At 36.8% G+C, this 22585-nt stretch overlaps 1 protein-coding gene across 1 annotated transcript; it reads right to left on the bottom strand.

Moving 5' to 3' along the window:
• Nucleotides 1–3485: 3485 nt before the first annotated feature.
• Nucleotides 3486–20515, bottom strand: HINT3 (histidine triad nucleotide binding protein 3). Its single transcript, XM_059083959.2, has 5 exons — nucleotides 20038–20515; nucleotides 12735–12852; nucleotides 8185–8254; nucleotides 6180–6306; nucleotides 3486–3874 (listed from the first exon to the last, which is right to left on the bottom strand). The coding sequence occupies exons 1-5, from the start codon at nucleotides 20230–20232 to the stop codon at nucleotides 3842–3844; spliced, it is 543 nt and encodes a 180-aa protein (XP_058939942.1). The 5' UTR covers nucleotides 20233–20515; the 3' UTR covers nucleotides 3486–3841.
• Nucleotides 20516–22585: the final 2070 nt, after the last annotated feature.

The raw sequence follows: 22585 nt of genomic DNA, 5'->3' as shown, positions 1-22585 counted from the left end.
CATAGACCTAAATGTAAAATGCAAAACTATAAAAGTCTTAGAAAGTAACAGGAGAAAACACAGATGACCTTGAATATGGCAATGACTTTTTAGGTATAAAATCAAAAGCACAATCCATGAAGAAATAACTGATAAGCTGGACATAATTAAAATTAAAAACCATTGCTCTGTAAAAGATCATGTCAAGAGAATAAGAAAAGCCACAGACTAGGAGAAAATATTTTCAAAAGACATAACTGATAGAGGACTATTCTCTAGAACATACAAAGAACTCTGAATACTCAACAACAAGAATATTAATAACCCGATTAAAACAACTGGAAAAAGATCTTCTACCAAAGAAAATACAGAGATGGATAATAAGCATATGAAAAGATGATCCATATCATATGTCATCAAGGAAATACAAATTAAAACACAAGTGAGATACCACTACATACCAATTAGAATGACCAAAATCCCAAACACTGTCCACACCAAATTCTGGCAAGGACGTGGAGCCACCAGAATTCTCATTCATTGCTGGTGGGAATGCAAAATGGTACAGCCACTGTGAAAAACAACTTAGCAATTTTTTTACAAAACCCAACATACACTTACCATATGACCCAGCAACTGTGCGACTTGGTATTTACCCAAAGGAGTTGAAAACTTATGTCCACATAAAAACCTGCATATGGGTGTTTAGAGCAGCTTTATTCATAATTGCCAAAACTTGGAAGTAACCAAGATGTCCTTCAGTAAGTGAATGGATAAACTGTGGTATTGCCAGACAATGGAATATTATTTAGCACTAAAAACAGATCAACTATCAAGCCATGAAAACACATGGTGGAACCTTGAATGCATAGTACTAAGTGAAGCCAATTTGAAATGGCTATATACTGTATGATTCTAATTATATGACATTCTGGAAAAGGCAAAACTATGGAGACAGTAAAAAGATCAGTGGTTGCCAGGGGTTGGAGGGAGAGGGATGAAAAGGCAGAGAATAGAGGACTTTTAGGGCAGTGAAAATACGTATAGTCTGTATGATACTATGATACATGTCACTATATATTTGTCCAAACCCATAGAATGTACAATACCAAGAGTGAACCCTAAGATAAACTATGGACTTTGGGGTGATTATGATGTGTTAGTGTAGGTTAACCATTTGTAACAAATGCACCACTCTGGTGGGGAATGTTGATAATGGGAGAGGCCTTGCATGTGTGGAGGAATGAACCTAAAACTGCTCTAAAAAAGAAAAGTCTTAAAAAAAAATTTTTTTTAAGTCCATAGGCAAAATTTTACACAGTATTTTTCCATATTTATTTAGCAGAAATTTAGCTAAGTAAACACAGTCTGAAATAGTTCACTATTAATAATTTTACAATTCTGCAGTTAAAAAAAAGTATCACAACATGCATAAATAATGCTCTTAATATTATTTCAAACATTTTTAAGACAGGTTATGAATTAGCTTTGTACTGAGCTAATGTTATAGATGACTAGAGAGTTACCAAATAATTGAACTACTGAAAAGGCTGAGGGAATTTTAATTGTCATAATTTGATTATTAATCTTTACAAGAGCCACTGAAAATGTAAGGTTCCAAGGGTTTTTCAACAAAGGAGAAAAACTTACTATGAGAGGGTATAATCTCATATAAATTAAATCAAATGGCTAATCACATTTTTAAGAGGTCCACAAGACATTTGAGAATTCCTTAAATACCTTACATATTGTTATCATAATACTGTCAATTATATCACTGTAAGTTCATAGTACAACATGTTGCACATATTGAAAATTCCTTTTCTGAAGCTGATCACAGTTGAACCGATTTATAGAAACATGTAACTGCTAATCTGTGTGAATGCTCAGCGAGCTACTTAACAAAGCAGTGCTGAAAAACTTGTAAATCTAATTTTGAAAGCCCATAACCCCTATTTCCGAATTCCTCTCTCCACCTTCAGTGAACAAAATGGAATTTGGATGTTCAGTTGTTAAGTAAATAATAATGGAAGCAGAACCCAAGGAAAGTACATGTTGGTCTCTCAGCTTAAACTTCCACTATCTACCTGGCTAACATTGAGTCTCAAATACTCAGTTCTACTGCCACCTGCTCTCAAAGTTGTTTCCCTCTCCACAGCCTCTTCTATGGACATTTTTGTACTTAACATACCAAATTGTACTCACTGGTTTTGTCTGATCCTGGTATTAGCAATGAAAGGCAGACTGTCCTTTCTCACTTCTGTATTTCCTGATCCTGGCAGTGTCTGGTACATGTTAAATGCTCACCGAATTTATTTTTTGTATTTTTGGCACATTAGGTCTCCATCGTTGCGTGCAGACTTTCTCTAGTTGCAGAGAGAGGGGGCTACTCTTCGTTGTGGTGTGCGGGCTTCTCATTGAGGTGGCTTCTCTTGTTGCGTAGCACGGACTCTAGGCACAGGGGCTTCAGTAGTTGTGGCACGCGGGCTCAGTAGTTGTGGCTCACGGGCTCTAGAGCTCAGGCTCAGTAGTTGTGGCACACAAGCTTAGTTGCTCCATGGCATGTGGGATTTTCCTGGACCAGGGCTCAAACCTGTGTCCCCTGCATTGGCAGGTGGATTCTTAGCCACTGTGCCACCAGGGAAGCCCACCAAATGTTTTTTGAATGAATTAATGAACAAATGAACTAAACAGTATTGATTCCAGAGGTTGTAACGAAGTATTTCATTACTTAAAACTATGTTTAATATCATCCCCCAAAAAAAGAAAGAAAAAAAAAAACTACTCTTCTCAGCCTGTTTCTAAGATCAATACTTTAATCCTTATGTTCATTTATATTCATGTACATGGTACAGTTATACACTGGCACAATATAAGATTATCTTTCAATACTTATTTTTCATTCACATTCACTATTGTTAGTGTAGATCAGTACCAAAAGACAATTCCTAAAGAAATATGTCTCATAAAATGATTTATCAATATATTAATAGTTATTAAAATTAATTTTCTCATTCAACCTATTTCTACTTTCAAATCAGGACTTTTTCATGATAAAAGACAGGTCTAACCACTTTTTCATTCTAATTTTCCTTTGGTATAATAAACAAGCCATAAAGCAACAGTTTCTGCCAGTTTTAATAGATTAATGTAAGCACTTATGTTTCTTCCCCATTTACGTTCTTACAGGTAAAATTCCATTACAATGAATTATCTTGGATAGCCAAATTGATTGTTATAGCAAATTCACGGTTACAGTGAAATTATTTTATATATATTACATAGCTTCAGGATCAATTTATTACAAAGATGCTAGGATTCAAGAAGTGAAAACCAGCATCTGAAACCTGAGTAAAAAGTGACACATATACAGTTCTTTCCATCAATAAGATCAGAGATCACTGTGTAGTATGGTACTCTTTATTTTGAAATTTTATGTGTAAAATTATAGAACAATCAAGAAATAATTTCTCTTTCTCCTTCATATAATAAAGGCTCCAACAAAGTACTTTTTATACCAGTTTATTCTTCATAAATAAATCACTATTATAATTGACTATTGAGAAATTAAAATGTTTGAACTTTAAAAAAAATACAGAGCCCTTCTTGATTAACAAAATTTGTTCTAATGGGATTTTATCTATAGTATCTAATACCTTAGATAAGGAACCACTAAAACAAAGTCAATGACAAAATATTCATATAACTATATCACAGATTTCAGGAAACAAACATTAAGAAACAATTTAAGACTACCTAGTAATAGCTTCACATAAAACCCAATTGTAATTAGACTTCAAAGAGAGCAGAATATTAGTTTATGTTGAGCTAAAATTAGGAAAATCTTCCACTGTTGACATTTTCATGTTCTTAGTTTGTCAATCAAATAATCAGCCTGTAATGGAAAAATAACATATTTTTAAATTCTAGTTATCATAGCCTACATGAAATAATTCTACTGGCACCCCTATTATAATAAACCACAGCAGAAGAACTGGATACTACATATTCTGTTCCTAAAAATATCTTACAAAAAACTCTCAACATAACAATTTTCAAACTATAGTAAAGGTGTTTATTCTATACCATATATAAATAGGCAGGTTTTTATCCACATTGCCTTTTTGTTAGATAGTTTCAATAAGGAAAATAAATATAATACTAAAGACATGGAAGAACCTTAAATGCATTTTACTAAGTGAAAGAAGCCAATCTGAAAAGGCTACATACAATATGATTCTAACTACATGATATTCTGGAAAAGGCAAAACTGGAGACACTAAAAAGATCAGTGGTTACCAGGGATTAAGGGGGAGGGAGAAATGAATAGTCAGAGCACAGAGGATTTTCAGGGCAGTTAAACTATTCTGCATGATACTACAATTGTGGATATATGTCATTATACATTCATCCAAACCCACAGAATGTACAACACCAAGAATGAACCCTAATGTAAACTATGGACTTTGAGTGATAATGACGTGTCAATGTAGTTTCATGGATTATAACGAATGTATCACTGTGGTGTAGGATGTCCACAGTGGGGAAGACTGCGAGTATGTGGGGACAGAGGGTATACGGGACCTCTGTGTACTTGCCATTCAATTTTGCCTAAAAAATCATGTACGGAAATACAGTTTAAAAAGTATAAAAATGTATTTCTAATTATTTTTTACTATAAAAGCATGGTGTAGAAACTTAGAAATACAAATAAGAAAAAAATGTTTTTTTATCATTATGATTTTTTTAAAGAGACCACACCAGCTTCCTACAAAATGTCCCACTTTTTAATTTCAAATATATACATCACATACCTTAAATATATACATATATATATATATATATATTTTTTTTTTTTTTTTTTTTTGCAGTATGCGGACCTCTCACTGTTGTGGCCTCTGCCGTTGCGGAGCACAGGCTCCGGACACGCAGGCTCAGCGGCCATGGCTCACGGGCCCAGCCGCTCCGCGGCATGTGGGATCTTCCCGGACCGGGGCACGAACCCGTGTCCCCTGCATCGGCAGGCGGATTCTCAACCACTGTGCCACCAGGGAAGCCCTAAATATATTTTTAATAAAATAAAATCATCTGGACAAAAGTTGAGGAGAGAGATAATAAGTTTGAAATATGAAGTTTCTAGAAATCGACTACTTTTTCATTTCTTTTGTACTATGACTATAATAATAATCTGCACTAACTAATGGTAATTACTTAATTTGCAATTAGATGGTTTTTCAGATATAGCAACTATAGGTCACCTTATCATCATGGACACATGAAATAAGAAACATAAATTACTAGTCAAGTGGCCCTGGAAGGACAGAGTCATTTAATAACTAAAGCTTAACTGTCAGGTTACAAGCCAATAGCCAGTTGAATTCTACTCTACTTTTGCCCTAGTAAAGCAGAATTCTGCAATTTTTTTAGGCTCAAAGCATCAACTTCAGATCTAGTAGCTGATACTACTACTTGCATCAATTTCTGCAATGAGGCTGATGATGACAGAGGCAGCAGATAACATTTACTGAGCCCTCACTATCTACAATGTACAGTTTTAAGTGCTTTACATGTTATTTCATCAATCCTCTTATCAACCCTACATGTAGGCATTATTACCTGTACGTCGGTAGTAGATAAAAAAACTTGGGCCTTGGGCTTCCCTGGTGGCACAGTGGTTGAGAGTCCCCCTGCCGATGCAGGGGACAAGGGTTCGTGCCCCGGTCGGGGAAGATCCCACATGCCACAGAGCACCTGGGCCCGTGAGCCATGGCCACTGAGCCTGTGCGTCCGGAGCCTGTGCTCCGCAACGGTAGAGGCCACAAAAGTGAGAGGCCCGTGTACCACAAAAACAAAAACTTGGGCCTTAAGAAGTTTAAGTAACTTGCACATGGTCACTCAAGTAACTAACAGAGCCACAATTCAGAATTCTGAACTATTAATGCCATGAATTTCTATATCATATCCTCTGCTTAGAATTGAGAGACTTCGCCATAGTATCTCTTCCTACAGATTTGATGATCTGGAAAAGTACCCCAAATTAAAAATATTATTTTAGATATGTGCAAAAAGAATGTTAAATCAGATGATCAAGTCTATAACAGGTGTAAGTGCCCACTGTTGCCAAGAAAAGAAAAACTACAACAAAAAGGACAAATATTTTAAATATTTTTGTATGCTGCTAGCATAACAATAACACTTACTGTGATAAACCAATAGGAATTCACTTTATAAACCAATTTTGATAAGAAGCTAAGCTGATCGGCTGGTGCCAGAACATGAAGGTGCAAATGGGAAATGGAACAGAATGGTGGCACATGGAAACCCATTCTGAAACAGCAAGGTAAGAGATAATTGACAAATTAGTTCTACAATAGTTTAAAACTATATTTTCAGGTTAAAACACATAAATATTAAAGATATCCAAAACAGGTTACCTAAGGTAGACAGATTACCACTCAAACATCTCTTTCACTGTTTTCCTTTATGAACTTGAGAGTATTCACACAGTTCATCTTCATGTTGAAGTTCACAATAAGATAAACTCTTCATTGAGAAAGGCTTTCACAGAATATTATGCCTCTGTATAACCCTTATGAATTCTGAGCTGGCATTATGTCTTATTACTTCAGTTCTTATCATATTAAGCTTTAATTCTCCTAAAAGATGCCTCTCCAGTGAATCTTAAAATTACTGAATGCTGAAGTAGAAGGATTCCTTTTTCCAAGACATAGCCAGTAGATGGCGTGCTTTCTCCTTTAATAAAGTGGTCATTTCCTTACCCTCACTAAAAAAACTATCATCACTTAAGTTTCTTGAATACTAAAAATAAGTTAGATGATAACTATTTGCTTTATAAAATATTTACAAGAGTATTCTTTTGGTAAAAATTTTTAAATATGATTTAACCTCTTAAAAATCCATTTACAGTTTTGTAAGTCTATTTTGTAAGTGGAGCAAGGCACACCTGTAACAATAATTCAAGCCTAGAAATACTTGCCTGTTCAAACTAGAAGTAAGTCTCAATTTTTAAAAAAGACTAAAAATGACTGGGAACGTGTGAAGAAGGCAAGGAGAGGTGCTATAATGCAGAAATACAGGACAGACAGTGGAATCAGATCCGTAACATACTGAAAAGCCTCTACCACCACCCAGAAAAGGAGACTAGGTTTTCCCTCTATGAAACAGGAGTCATATAATGGAATCAAGTAATCTAAAAGCTAGAAGTAACTCAAGGGTTCACTCAACCTTTTCATTTTAAAGATTTTAAAGATGGGGAAACCAAGATCTAGAAAGTTGAAGAGACTTCCTAAGGTCACAAAGTTAGGCAGTGGTAGAGCTAGAATTGAAACTCAGGGCTCTTGACAACCAGTCCAGTGTTCATTCTTCTAATGAGCACTTCTATGACTGGGAAGGGAACGTGTTGATTTTGACCAAAGGGTCTCAAGTACCATCTGTTCCTTGTCATTATCACCCTTGGATATAGTTCATAATAGTTTTCACAGGATTTTCACACATTCAATCTCATTTTAGCCTACAAGTAGGCAGAGCAGGTATTATCTTGGAGAGTTTAAATGACTTGTCTAAAGTAACACAGCCAGTACAACTATAGTAGCAGCAAGTAACACTGATAGCATTAGAATTCAGGCCTCTGAATTCTACTTCAGAGGTGTCAGAAGTAATCACTATACCTGCCTTGGTACTACTTTGATCATACAAGGCAAAATCGAAATCTTTTAAAAAAGAAAAAATAGATTAATTAAAACAGTTACCAAATTGAACATTGTATGCTTTTACTCAAACTTTGGTTAATGTCAGAGTTCAGTTCAACAAATTCAAGTTACTTTCATGCTAGAAGGGTAATAGTACATTTTTAAATCATATAAAATAAAGTTTTTCTAAGGAAATTCAATTTACTCACAATTTTATAGGAATGCACATATTGAACAAAGAGGACTAAGCAACTAATTTTACCTACCCACTGCTTCAATATACTTGTCTGCCCAAAACTAAAAGTGGTGATTATTAGATGATGTTGAGACATGAAAAAAAGTCTTGTTTATTAAATTTACCAATGAACAATGTTCACTTTCAGGAAAACTGCATTTAAACCATGAATTCCGCCATCTCTACTTTCATTTTCCTGAGGAAATAACATTTCAGAAAAACCAACTGCATATATTGGTTTCTATCTGGAAGTATACCTACCTCGTATTTTTGAAGTCAGTGAAATTATTCCTTTCAAGAATGGTTTTCCCAACAGTTACCATGTTCTCAACTACAAAACAGTAAAGAAACTACATTACACTATAGGAGACATTAAGTTCACTACCTAGTTATTAACCCGAACTTTTAGGGTCCTAGTAAAAAGTCATATCAAATGGATACACATTTAAAGACTCATCCAGTAGCTCTAAGTTACTAAGAAGTTTGCTTATCAACAACTGAAATGAAGGTTCAACCCATCACAAACTATCACATATAAGCTGACTTTGAACAGCTGTTGAGGGATATTATCAAGTGACTGTTTAGGACATCTGATACTACTGAGGTCTAATTCTAATCATAAGGAAACCAAGTAATTAAACAAAAACTGTTTGAGTTAAGAGGACAAGAAAATTTTGAATTTGACTTTGAACTCAAATTAGGAATATGACATCCCTTTATGTCGGCCCAGCCGTGACCAGCTAAATGTTTGTTTTGGCTTCCAAACTCTCATTTGCCTTAGCATCTTTATTGTCTCAATGTTTTACAGCCTTCAGGTGGGAATATGCTTCCCCATTAAAAAAATTTTGGTAACCCCGGATCTTCAAAGCACAATGCCAAACTTTAGATCTCTTTTGTTTCTGAATGGTGTAATCAAGCATTTGAAAAAAGAAGAAGTGAGAGAATCTGCAGAAGACAGTTGTTATAATGAGGCTTATAAAATCATTGCTAACAGTTTACCTCTCTAAGTCAGGCTTGAGTGGGAAGGCGTCCATGACAAGGCCAGTACCACAAGGTCAAAAAAAAAGCTCATGTTACTTCGAGCCAGACTGTATCTTGTTTTCTTTTAAAAATACTCCCAAGGGGGCTTCCCTGGTGGCGCAGGGGATACGGGTTCGTGCCCCACTCCGAGAAGATGCCATGTGCCGCGGAGCGGCTGGGCCCGTGAGCCATGGCCGCTGAGCCTGCACGTCGGGAGCCTGTGCTCCACAGCGGGAGAGGCCACAACAGTGAGAGGCCCGCGTACCGCAAAAAAAAAAAAAAAAAATACTCCCAAGATGCAAGGGTTGGGGGGAGGGGTAAATTATGAGGCTGGGATTAATATGTACACACTACTATATATAAAATAGATAACCAACAAGGATTGGGAACTATACTCAATATTTGTAATAACCTATAAGGGAAAAGAATGTGAAAAAGAATATATATATACATATATGTGTATAATTGAGTCGCTGTGCTGTCTATCTGAAACTAACATGATATTGTAAATCAACTATACTTCAATGAAAAAAGTTTTAAAAAAGAGACAGATGGTAGAAGCATGCTGCATTCCATGTAACAAGATAGAGGACTTTCAGCATCATAAATCTAGAGCCTTTAATTGGATGAAAAATTAAACTGAAAATAATCAGAAGAATGTTGACTAGTTTCTGGTTCAGTATGGAGACTCGTGTGATTATTCAATTTGCTTCTGCTTTCAACATAAAACCATCCTTGAAAATATAATTTGAAAAATAAATTACTCCCAAGATGCCAAACATTTGAGTAAATAAAAAAGATTGTTTTTTCTTTTAATTTCTTTAAAAGACATATGATTATTTAACAGTACCATGGCATTATAAAGTATTTAAATGAAATATAAATGACAACAATAACACAAAATGTTGCAAAGTTTCTCACATTTTACATGAATTGATACAATGTTAACTCTAAGTAGGCTGTGATAAATGATGTGTATTTTAATTTCTCTAGAACAACCACTTTAAAGAAATACAAAGAAAAATAGCTAAAATGGCAAGAAATAAAGTGGAATACTAAAAAATATGTTTGATCAACCACAAGGCAGGAAAGAAGAAACAGGGCAACAATAACAACAAAAAAAAAAACGGGACAAATAGAAAACAAATGGCAAGATGGTAGACCTAAATCCAACTATGCCAGTAGTTATATATTAAATGCTTCCGAACTAAATGCTCCAATTAAAAGAGATTTGCACATTACTTTTTTTAAAAAGAGTCAGACCCAATTATATTGCTATCTTCAAGTCTTTAAATATAAATATTCAATTTGTATGTAAAGGATAGAGAAAAATACCCAATGCAAACAATAAGTAATAAGAAAGTTGGAGTATCTAAGTTAATGTCATACAAAATAGACAGAAGAAGTATTTCCAGACTTAAAAAGGAACATTTTACAATGATAAAGATGGATCATTGAGAAGACACGACAATCATAATTATGTATTCACTTAAAATCAGATCCAAAATACATGAAGCAAAACCTATTGTCTCTTTCCTATTTCATTGATATCTAATCTATTTCCTTCTTTATACTTTATTTTGATCTGATTTGCTTGCCTCTTTCTTGCATCCTAAACTGGAAACTTAGGTCATTGGTTTTGTACCTCCTTTTCTAATATAAGCACTTAAAGCTATAAATTTCGCTCGAGGCACTTCTTCAGCTACATTCTACAAATTTTGTTATGTTGTATTTTTATTACCAATCAGTTCAAAATATTGTCTTTTTTAACCCATTTATTTAGAAGTTACTTTAAAGTGTTTTAACTTAAAAATATTTAGTGCCATTCTAGATTTTATTATTTATTTTAATTCCATTGTCATCAGACAACGTATTTTATAAGATTTTGATCATTTGAAATGTATTGAGACTTATTTTATTGTCCAGAATATGGACTATCTTGGTGAACATGTGCTCATAACAAAATGTATATTCTATAGTTAGGTGAAGTTCTATTAATGTCAATTATAGTCACAGTGCTTGATAGTATTATTAAGCTCTTCCATATGCTTATTATTTTTCCAACTTTACAGACTGTATAAAAATATTAATTGCAAGGACTTTTAAAGTTTTATTATGGAAATATTCAAATATACACAAAATCAGTAAAAACAGTACATATAATGAAATCCCAAACACCTACCACGCTGCTTCAAAATTAGTAACATTTGATTTGCAACTGTTATAAAAACTTTTAACAAGAAAAGAAATACTAGAAAAAGAAAAGCAAGCAAAAACACATTTCTCCCTCCATAAGAAAAACAGTTTAAAAGGAAATACTTAAGGCTATGGTGGCTGTTGCCTAGTACTAAATACTGCACGTATATTGGCCTCTGTCTGTTGGAATGAGCATGAAACATACTGATAGAACTTCAGATGACTAAGGAATTTCACAATATCTAGAAAAAACAGTTTAAAAACTGGTAATTCAGTAGTCTAAACACTAATAAACAACATATCGAGGTTTTCATCAAAGAGATTTCTTAGTCACCGTCAAAAATCTGGCCCAATTTATCTATCTTGCCAGCTACCTTAAAGTATTGACCAAACATCCCAGACCCTGATGACAATGGCTACTGAAGTAAAATTAGCAATGTCTTAGTAAACCATAGCTGACAAGTCACAGAAATCATGTATAGGAAAATACAGGATAATCCTGTAAGAGACAAGATTTCAGAATCTCTTTTTCAGAGGCTAAAAGTTCATCACTAAAATCTCATAATTAAACTTTGGTCCTACTTCATCTATACAGAAAATTACAAGGCAGGAAACTACAAGGCAGGTACCAATATGGTCTCACTCTCAGGTAATATGTACTCATATGCCATACTATAACTTACTTGTTTATAACTTTTTTAAAATTAATTTTTATTAGAGTATAGTTGCTTTACAATGTCATGTTAGTTTCTGCTGGACAGCAAAGTGAAGCAGCTATATGTATACATATATCCCCTCTTTTCTGGATTTCCTTCCCATTTAGGTTACCACAGAGCACTGAGTAGAGTTCCCTGTGCTATACAGTAGGTTCTCATTAGTTATCAATTTTATACATAGTAGTGTATATATGTCAGACCTAATCTCCCAACTCATCCCACCCCCCTTGCCCCCTTGGTATCCATACGTTTGTTCTTTATGTGTGCATCTCTATTTTTGTTTTGCAAATAAATTCATCTGTATCATTTTTCTAGATTCCACATATAAGTGATATTATACGATGTTTTTCTCTTTCTGACTTACTTCACGCTGTATGACAGTCTCTAGGTCCATCCACGTCTCTGCAAATAGCACAATTCCGTTCCTTTTTATGGCTGAGTAATAGTCCATTGTATATATGTACCACATCTTCTTTATCCATTCTATTTGTTTATAAGTTTTCATGTTATCTTTCACTTTCAGAATCAAGAAAGCCATCATTTAAATAGCATAAAGAGGCATTATCTTTTAAAGATTTTAAAAATTAAATAACATGGCGTCTGAGATTTGCTTAAAATTCACTGTGGGAGAAGGTTAATATATGTAAAGAGATTGGCCATGAGTTAATAAATGTTGAAGTTAGGTGATAAATACATGGAGATTATACTATTTTCTTTATTTTTGTATATATTTGAATTTTTTCATAATGAAAGTTTCAAAAAGCCATAATGCTCCTTTATCACAATACCTGGCCCAAACTGTTTCTTTTCAATTGTCACTGTCATCACTGATGCCAGTTCACGATGATATAACCATGAAGAATACTGCCATCAACTTACCCAGTTCTATTTGATCTTTCTTTAGATATCTGCAGTTTCCAATATGCATCTTTGGCACCACAAGATAATGATGAGGTGCTGCTGGCTTGATATCTTTGAAGCAAACTAGATCTTCATTCTAAAGGAAAATGTCATTTGTTAGTGAATTTTTAAAAAGAATTTCCTAATGCTGTTGTGGCATGTCTTAAGCATCATACATGAATCTCAGTCTGATAGGGAAATGGTGCTTATGTTACAGCTAATCTCCATTGGGCAATTTTGTGATTATGCATTATGTCCATAAAGACAAGCTTTAGCTTCCTTCATGAGATGCTCATTTATTCCAGAGAAGAAAAAGACTTATATAAAATCAATTTCAGGAAAACAATTAGAAATGAAGTTCATTAAAACTTCATTACCATAATCCCAGAGTTTTTAAAAATTTCATTATATATTTCTCCATCTCTACCCTAAGGTTTTTCTACTCCTAATATGTACTTTTAAAGGTTCTACCACAGAATCATAGCAAGATTGATAAATTCTTTTTTACATTTAATTTTTTTCCAAAGTGCCATTTTCTTCATTTATAACATCATCTAGCATCTATATATCCAGGGGTTACATTTTTAAACATTTTTTACAATAATTATAAATATTTTTTCTTTATGTTTACTTGCCACTTTATAGCATTAAAAAGACTCTGAAATGCTGAAACAAACTCTAGTATACTGTACTAAGTTATGTGTCCAGTCCATTACATGTATGGTATCAGTTTTCTGGTTTCTATACTCCACACATTAATGTAAGGAAAAAAGAAAAGGAAACAAAAAAGGGAGTCTTTCAACCTATTAACATTTGAGTTTCAAGTTTTTTCAAAAGAAAAAAATCTATATTCCCTAAATAACCTTATTCAATATCTTATATTAAAAAATTAGTCAAAATTAAATAAAATCAGTATCAATAAGCATAGTTTCCCAGAATGCACTGTTGCTCATTAGTTCTCCATTTCAAGAACTAAAATTCAGTTGGAACAACGGCCTCATATCTATGCCAGTAATCTTGATTTCAGTGAGAATAATGATGAAAGGCAATTGTACATACTGTACCACGAACTTCCTTATCAGTATCCATACTGCTCATCTAAGCTTCAGGTGACTGACAAATTGACCTGCAGTGAGACCACAATTCAGTGAATGGGACTTTTTGTCTACTTTAGCCTCCAGCAGAGCCACGACTGAAATGGAGGGCAGCAAAAATACAGTATTATGTGTCCCTTTCCTATCTCAAGGCTTCTATAAAATATCCACAATATCACTCTATTAAAATATTGCTTAAATATTGATTTTGTTGCTGTCCTCATTTACATACCTTCAACCAAGAGCTGCTAAAATGTGGAGGCACAGCAACACAAAAATCTTAATTATTTTTCCAGCTATTGAGTGTAACCTGCCTATAAGATGAGAATAGAGAGGGGGGAAATTGTAACTTTTAAGACTTTGAAGTAAACAGTGATGGGTCAACTGAATGTAGCATGAGCTATGAGGAAAGTACACAAACAAGAAATGAATTGAGGTGCCTGCTTATAGAAACAGGGATTTATGCTGTGTTTAAAGAATATGAGAATCCTATTGCCCCCAAACTTTGAGGAAAAATCTATAGCAGCTGTTGCTTTGCGTTAATGTATCAGGAAAATGAAATGAAAAGAATCTGTTACTCTCTTCGGCTGATGCAAGACAAAGGTTTGAGGATAAGATAGAAAATTTAGTAGAAACAGAAAATCATGCGAGGTGACTCGGAATAATGTATGCAGCATACTCCCCCCAGCGCCAAGAGGAAATCTTCTGATATACTGGGGAAAGTGATGGGTTTCCTGAAATTCAGGGACAGAGACTCAGACCAGGTGGGGTGTGTGTGTGTGTGTGTGTGTGTGTAAATTTATGTAAATATGTATACATGTGTATATATATGTAATGTATGTGTGTGCTACACACACACACACACACACACACACGTGTGTGTATAGTCCCAGAAGGTTGGCTGATTTGGGGAACCCCAAGAGCTAACCCTAACACTAAAATAACAAGCATGACAATTATTTCCATTTTTATTATGGTTTTTCCATCTAGTAGTATCTTTAAATATTCATATCCATGGAATGTTTTAGAAAGGGATAAGATCAAAAGGGATAAGACAGCAATGTTTTTGAATGTTTAAAGTTTTCCATTATTTACTAATGCTTCCAGCTGAGAAACAACTAGTATCGGGGGTCAAATCTAGTACAACAAAATTGTACTTCCCAGACTGATTCATAACACAACAATTTTATATGTCTTTATTTCCCCCTCAATTATGGCATTAACTTTTAAAAATCCAGAGGTAACTCTTTCTGGCACAGAATACATCCCGATTAGAATTATTTTGAGATAATGTAGGTGAATTCTACCTCAAGGCAGGAGTTAACACTTCTTTAGATTCATGGAACTACACAGTGCCAGTCTAAAGGATAACAGGAGAAAAACATTAAAGAAGCTCTTAAAAAATCTGCTGTCTTACATGACTCAGCCATAAGAATGAACCAAATGCCCAGTTCTGTCTTCATCTCCCAAAACCCTATTTTGAAAGGCTCTGTTTACTAAATTGTCATGTGTGAATATTTTATTTTCCCAATTCTCATTAATTAAAGAAACCTACCAATTGACATAACTGTCATCATCACCAGTAGACAAAATTCCTGTCAAAAGCAAAGAAACGACGTTTTATTTAGCCTATGCAATCAATGATTGAATTAGATTTCCATTAAGCTTTCTAAAATACTGAAACTGGCTCTTTGATGTCTCTCCTCATTGCTACTACTGATCTAGCCAGTATTTAGACTCTTCATTTAAAAGAAAGACTGTCGGGGCTTCCCTGGTGGCGCAGTGGTTGAGAGTCCGCCTGCCGATGCAGGGGACGCAAGTTCATGCCCCGGTCCGGGAAGATCCCACATGCTGCGGAGCTGCTGGGCCCGTGAGCCATGGCCGATGAGCCTGCGCATCCGGAGCCTGTGCTCCGCAACGAGAGAGGCCGCAACAGTGAGAGGCCCGCGTACCACAAAAAAAAAAAAAAAAAAAAAGAAAGACTGTCCTCCCATTCCACAGATAAACAGGCAAAAAATATGAAATGATATTTGTACAAGGCTATTCTTTGCAGCATGATTTATGATAGCAAAAGACTGAAAATAACCCAACTGTCCATAAAATTCAACTAAGACTGGCTGAATAAATTACAGTAAATCCATACAGTGGAGTATTGTGTAGTTACAAAAAGGAATGAGGAAGATCTTTATCCACTTATGAAATCATTTCTGGAATAAATTCCTAAGGTAAAAAAGAAAAAGCATGGAACAAGGTTAAGCTATCTTTTGTGTAAGAAGGCGGAGTATAAATATAAACACACGCATACATATCTACTCACAAAGGAAAGATAAACCAAAAATATTTTTTAAAGGTTTCTTACGGGGAAAGAGGAACAAAGTAGAGATAACAAGAGAATGGATACTAGACTTCAAATGTACTTTGCTTTACAATTTTGATTTTAAAAGCATGTGAATATTTACCATACATTTTTGGACTCAAAAAGAAAAAAAAAAGTAGTCCTTAACAATGGAAAACAAACAGAAATGAGTGAACCTAACTATATGTCATGTTGGTAGCATAACTACACAAAGAAAAGATAATTTCAAGTGACTTTAAAATACAGAATTTTGACTACCTATACCTAGTGACACCACTAAAAGAAAATTTTTCATTTCAATTCAGATCATAGGCAAGCTTCTCAAGTGTAGGACATGCCATATGCATCTTTGGGCTCCAAGTGAGTAACACATATCAATAGAAAGCCTGCAAAAACTGTTCAGTAAATGACAGTTCCTTAAATAGAAAGATAAAACTACCGATACTCCCTTACCTACCCCTTAAAAAAATGGTGTGTCATTAGGGTTTTCATATACTTTTCCACAGAAATGGATGACCTTCAGGCTTGCCTGGTGGCGCAATGGTTAAGAATCCACCTGCCAATGCAGGGAACAAGTGTTCGAGCCCTGGCCCGGGAAGATCCCACATGCCGTGGAGCAACTAAGCCTGTGTGCCACAACTACTGAGCCTGCACTCTAGAGCCCGCAAGCCACAACTACTGAGCCTGTGTGCCACAACTACTGAAGCCCGCATGCCTAGAGCCCGTGCTCCACAACAAGAGAAGCCACCGCAATGAGAAGGCCGCGCACCACAACAAAGAGTAGTAACTCCCGCTTGCTGCAACTAGAGAAAAGCCTGCGCGCAGCAACACAAACCCAACTCAGCCAAAAATAAATAAATAAATAAATTTATTTTAAAAAAAGAAATGGATGACCTTCTTAAAGTTGGAATTATGGCCATTGTTTGATTATAACAGTTTCTTAAACTTTTCTCATTATCACCCTCCTGAGGAACATTTTTGAACTTTTTCCTAATTGCCCTCCCATGATGTTAATATCACAAATATATTGTGTATCTCTCATGTCCTATATGGCATAGTTGTACTTTATATATAAAGAGTAAACCATATACTTTCCTCCTTCACCTCCTTCAGGTTTCATTCAAATGCCACCTTCTTAGTGCAGCTTTTCCTGACTAAAAACTTAAAATTGCATCCCTTTTCTCTTTTTTTGTTCCCATCTAATGAACTATGTATCAATATTTTGAACTATGTATCAATATCCATTCTCTGTATAATATTTTACTTATTATGTTGCTTACTGTCTATTTCCTGTGAGTAGAATGTAAGCTCCATGAGGACAGGGATTTTTGCACATTTTATTTACTGCTATATCCTAATGCCTCCAACAGTGCCTGACACACAAAAGGCACTCATTCAAATACTGAGTAATGGATGAGTGACTGAGTTTCCTCTTTCTCAGGGACAAAGCTCTACCACCCTGGGCCATTTTAAACCTCTCTCCATTGGCACCTTCCCATCAGGATCTAAACGCACCAAAGTCTTCACTGTTTTAAAAAGCTTTCTCTTAACTCCATCTCCTCCTGTAGTTACCTTACCTTTTCCCTTCTCAAGACTGCCAAACTTCCTTCAAAAGTCATCTGTATTTGCTGTCTTCAATTTTTTATCCTTCAGGTTCTTATCAACTACAATCTGCCTTCTGCCTCACCACTGCACTGCAGTTGCTCTTCTCAAGGTCAATGACCCATCACTCTGGGGACAAAACCAGTTCTGATCTAAGTTGCCCTCTTTGCAGGCATATTGGAGAGTCACCTAACCGAGATTCGAGGATTAGGGAAGACTGATGTTGCTGCCAATTCCTATCTTCCTGACATACTCCCTTCTCTTAGCTTTCCTAGTTTTCCCTCTGTTTCTCTCTCCTCTTTTCAGGTCCTCTTCCTCTGCCTCTCTCTCTTTTTTTTTTTTTTTTTTTTTTATTTGTATGTTTGTTTATTTTTTATTTTTTATTTTTTTTAACATCTTTATTTGAGTATAACTGTTTTACAATAGTGTGTTAGTTTCTCCTTTACAACAAAGTGAATCAGTTATACATATACATATGTTCCCATAACTCTTCCCTCTTGTGTCACCCTCCCTCCCACCCTCCCTATCCCACCCCTCTAGGTGGTCACAAAGCACAGAGGTGAACTCCCTGTGCTATGCTGCAGCTTCCCACTAGCTATCTAATTTACATTTGGTAGTGTGTATATGTCCCTGCCACTCGCTCACATCGTCTCTGCCTCTCTCTTATGATGTTAGTGTTCTTTACAGTTCTGTGTAAGGGCCCCTCCACTTCTTACTCTACATATACTTCTTAGGTGATCTCATTAATTTGCCTCTTTTCAATTTCCATCTATAAGCTGACAGTTCCTATAGTCTGAGCTAGAGATGCATATCTCTGCAGTATCAGACTCCTAAATATCCTTAAATTGATTGGCTTTTCTTCACTCCCACTACTACATCTTATTTCAGGCCATCACCAGGCTGGATTACTTCAACAGCCTCATAACTGATCTCCATGCCTCCAGACTGGTCCTCTCTAAATCATTCTCCACAATGGTGTCAGATAATCTTTCAAAGATCAAACCCTTTCATGTAACTTCTCAACCCCTTTCTTCCAACTCAGCATTAACAGTAGCATTAAACACTATAGAGCTTCCCTTCACTCTTCAAATAAAGCCAAAACTCCTTAACATGAATTAAGTAGCCTTAATAACTTGGCCCCTTGTCTATCTCTCCAGCCTCATCTTTCAACACTCATCCCCTCAAACTTCATGCTCCAGTTAGATTGAATTTCTGTTCTCCTGTGGCAGAAACCAAACCTCTGAAGGTGCTATTTACCAGGGGCATCTTCTCTCCTCCTCACCTGACCAATGCCTACTTACTTTTTCATGTCTCACTTCCTCTGGAAAGCCTTCCCTATCCCTTCAAATCTGGGCCAGGTGCTCCTCCCACGAGTCCTGCAAAATACTTCAGGTGGTAAAACCATCTCACCATACAACAGGGCACTGTTACCAGCTGCCTCTTCTGTCCCTTTAGATTAAAAAATCCAGACAGGGACTATCCATTACCTTGCTCACCAATGAATCTCCAACAGTGCTTAGAAGGAAGTCAATTTACTTTTAACAAATGATTACTACAAGAACAACAACAACAACAAAAACCACAAAGAAGCCCAGAATCTGTGGAGCTGATTCTTTCAAAAGATGTTTCTTATTTAAAGGCAAGTCGAGCTGGTGGAAGAAAGTGCCTACCAGATCATCTGTTTTAATATCTGGACAAAGTCTTAATGCTCTGAAAATGTCCACATATACTAACTGATAACACTTCTAAGGAACTGGACCCTTTAGTGAAAATCAGAATCTATTACGTAATAGTTTGGCCTCCGACCCACTCCTGCCAGCCTATTTTCAGTCAATCTAACAAACAGGCTTTTCACAATTACCATTATCTATTTTCTACTGGTTTCTCTTCAGTACCAGTATTAAGAGTGCGGAATGTAAAAGCAGTGTCTAGAAAGGCGGGGGGAGGGGGGGTCCCTTTAATAAAATCAGAGGCTATACATGCTATTGCCTACTAAGTACCTCGGCAGCTGCAGAGAGACTTTACCACTACATTTTCTCCCCTTAGAATAGCAAAGAGGTGGCTGGTGACACTCCCCGCGCCTAGAGAAGCAAGTCTGTTATTAACACTAGGACACCCAGCCTCCCCCAGCCCCATTTAACAGGACCCTCCCCACCCAATCCACACCGGCGAGGTCCCCTCGCGGAGCCCCCAGGAGCGATCGGGTCCCCGGTCGCGCTTCGCCGCCAACCTCACAGTACAGGAGTTCAGTGCTGGGATCCTGCTGCGCCGCGATCCGGCAGAACACGCACTTGCTACTGTAGTTCTCGAGTTCCGGCGACTCTGCGGCGACGGCGGTGGTCTCCGAAGGGAGAGGTTCTGCAGCCGCCGCTGCCTCAGAGTCCGCACACGACTTCCTGAAATCGCATTCCTGCTCCTCCGCCATCGCCTCCGCTCCCGCGCCGCCGAGAGCCTCAGGATTCTCCCGGACAACAGGGCCTACACAGAGTTAGCCTCCCGCACCTCCTAGATTTTACCTCGAGGCGTCGCCCCAGGCCTGGCGGTAGGGCGGACAGGAAGTTGGGCACGCGCGCTGATCCCGGGCGACGCTAGACCCAAGGCGACTGACTAGCTGCGGAGCCGCAAAGCCAGAGGCTCGCCTGCACCGCAGGCTGCCACGAGGGGACGTGCGAGGACGCTACACGGAAGAGCTGTCGGCCGCGGCAGTCGCCCCTCCCTCTGCGTCTCGTTGGTAACTACGCAGGACTTCCGCCAAAACGCAGCCTCGCTCCCCACGTCGCGGTGACGTCACGGGAGCGCCCTGTTCTCGGGGCGGAATGGAACCTGTTGACGGTACTGAATGTTGTTTCCCTGAAGCCTGTAATGTAAGGTGCCCCAGGAGTGTTTAACGATGTCTTAAAAAAAAGTTTTTAAAGTTTAATTTTTTAAGCCTATAAATTCGTAGGTTTTAAGAGAATGAACAAAATTTCTAGAACTTTGTTTTCAACAAGATCATAATTGATGCTTTGTGTACGCATTTTCAGCCATGATAATTTTAGGTGCTAAGCTCAAAATGTGAAACTGAACTTCCTATTTGTCTTTAATTGTTGTTGTTGTTGTTAACAGCACCAGCTAGATCAAAACAGCGCGCTTTATCTCATTCTTCATACACAGGTAATGCGGAATCTTTTAGTTTATAGTCTGAAATATTCCGGAACTTTACTGCCAGTGGCTCATTATGCCTCACCTGGACCATTGCGATATCCTTCTAACTAGTTTTCCTCCTTGAGTTTTCTGCTACTCAGGCAAAAACAGTGTGTTACCAACCCAGGTGCTTGGACTCTTTATAACTTTTCATAAGGAGTCTCAGACTAAATTTTTAAAAGGCCTCTCAGGGCCAGGAAAGCCATGCCAAAGGATTATCACAGATTTTGCCTAACAGATTTGGATGATTCCTCCCTTTTTGAAGTTCCCCCCAAAATACCTTGAAAGTCTTGCACTTGTTTGGAGGTGGCCTTCCTTATTTATTGGATAAAGTTTCTGGGAACCTCTGAGTTTCCAATTTCTGGAGGGTTCAGGTAGAGAGAAAATATAAATGTTTCAATTCTAGTAGGGGTGTAATTTACCAAACTGCTATAAATCATAATTAGCTTGAGGGGAAGGGTTTCCTTGTATCTGGAGAACACAGAATAAAAGCCAGTAATATCTCAGGCGAGACCGAAAAACTATAACCATATCCATCAGTTTACTCAATATCATGTAATTAATAGTTTTATAGAGCCATCTGGTTTACCCAGTTCAGCGGTATGATATGAAAGTTTTCAGGAACTTGTACTTGTCAAAAAGCCCTTTCTATGAATTTTCCTGAAATTAAGCATTTTTGTTTTTTAAAATTTATTTTATTGAAGTATAGTTGATTTACAATGTTGTGTTAATTTCTGCTGCACAGCGATGCAGTTATGCATGTACGTATTCTTTTTCATATTCTTTGCCATTATAGTTTGTCACAGGAAATTGAATATAGTTTCCTGTGCTATACAGTAGGACCTTGTTTATCCATTCTCTTTATAATAGTTTCCATCTGCTAATCCGGAACTCCCAATCCACCCCTCCCCCACTTGGCAACTGCAAGTCTGTTCTCTGTCTGTACGTCTGTTCCCGTTTTGTAGATAAGTTCTTTGTGTCATATTTTAGGTTCCACGTATAAGTGATATAATATAGTATTTGTCTTTCTCTTTCTGAATGATCATCTCTAGTTGCATCCATGTTGCTGCAAATGTCATTATTTCATTCTTTTTTATGGCTGAGTAGTCTATTGTATATGTGTACCATATCTTCTTTATTCATTCATCTGTCAATGAACATTTAGGTTGTTTCCATGTCTTGGCTATTGTGAATAGTGCTGCTGTGGACATAGGGGGAGTCTCACCTGTCCTGACGATGTCCCTGGTGATACCTGCAATTGCTTCACTCACTTACCTGTTACTTTCAAAAACTTGCTTCCCATTCCCAAACCTTGGACTTGATGTAGTTCCCAACCATGGAAGTGGGAGGAGCAAAACAAAGTATTTAAAATTGTCTGGAGTATATGTCCTGGTGTGGCAACAGGCAAAAATATAGGCACTGTGTGTGCACAGACAGAGCTGCTACCAGGTGGGGTTCTGGATAGCTCCCCTGAGAAATAGCAATTTGAGTTGTATGACAATAAACTAATTTTAAATTTTATTTGTGAAATGGAGTGCTCTTTTCTAATTTCAAAAGGGCACCACGTGGGCCAGTAGCAACCCTGCTTCAGAGCA

The sequence above is a fragment of the Kogia breviceps genome, chromosome 13, assembly GCF_026419965.1.
Source record: "Kogia breviceps isolate mKogBre1 chromosome 13, mKogBre1 haplotype 1, whole genome shotgun sequence".
NCBI lineage: Eukaryota > Metazoa > Chordata > Mammalia > Artiodactyla > Physeteridae > Kogia > Kogia breviceps.
This window is presented reverse-complemented; position numbering and strand designations above follow the sequence as displayed.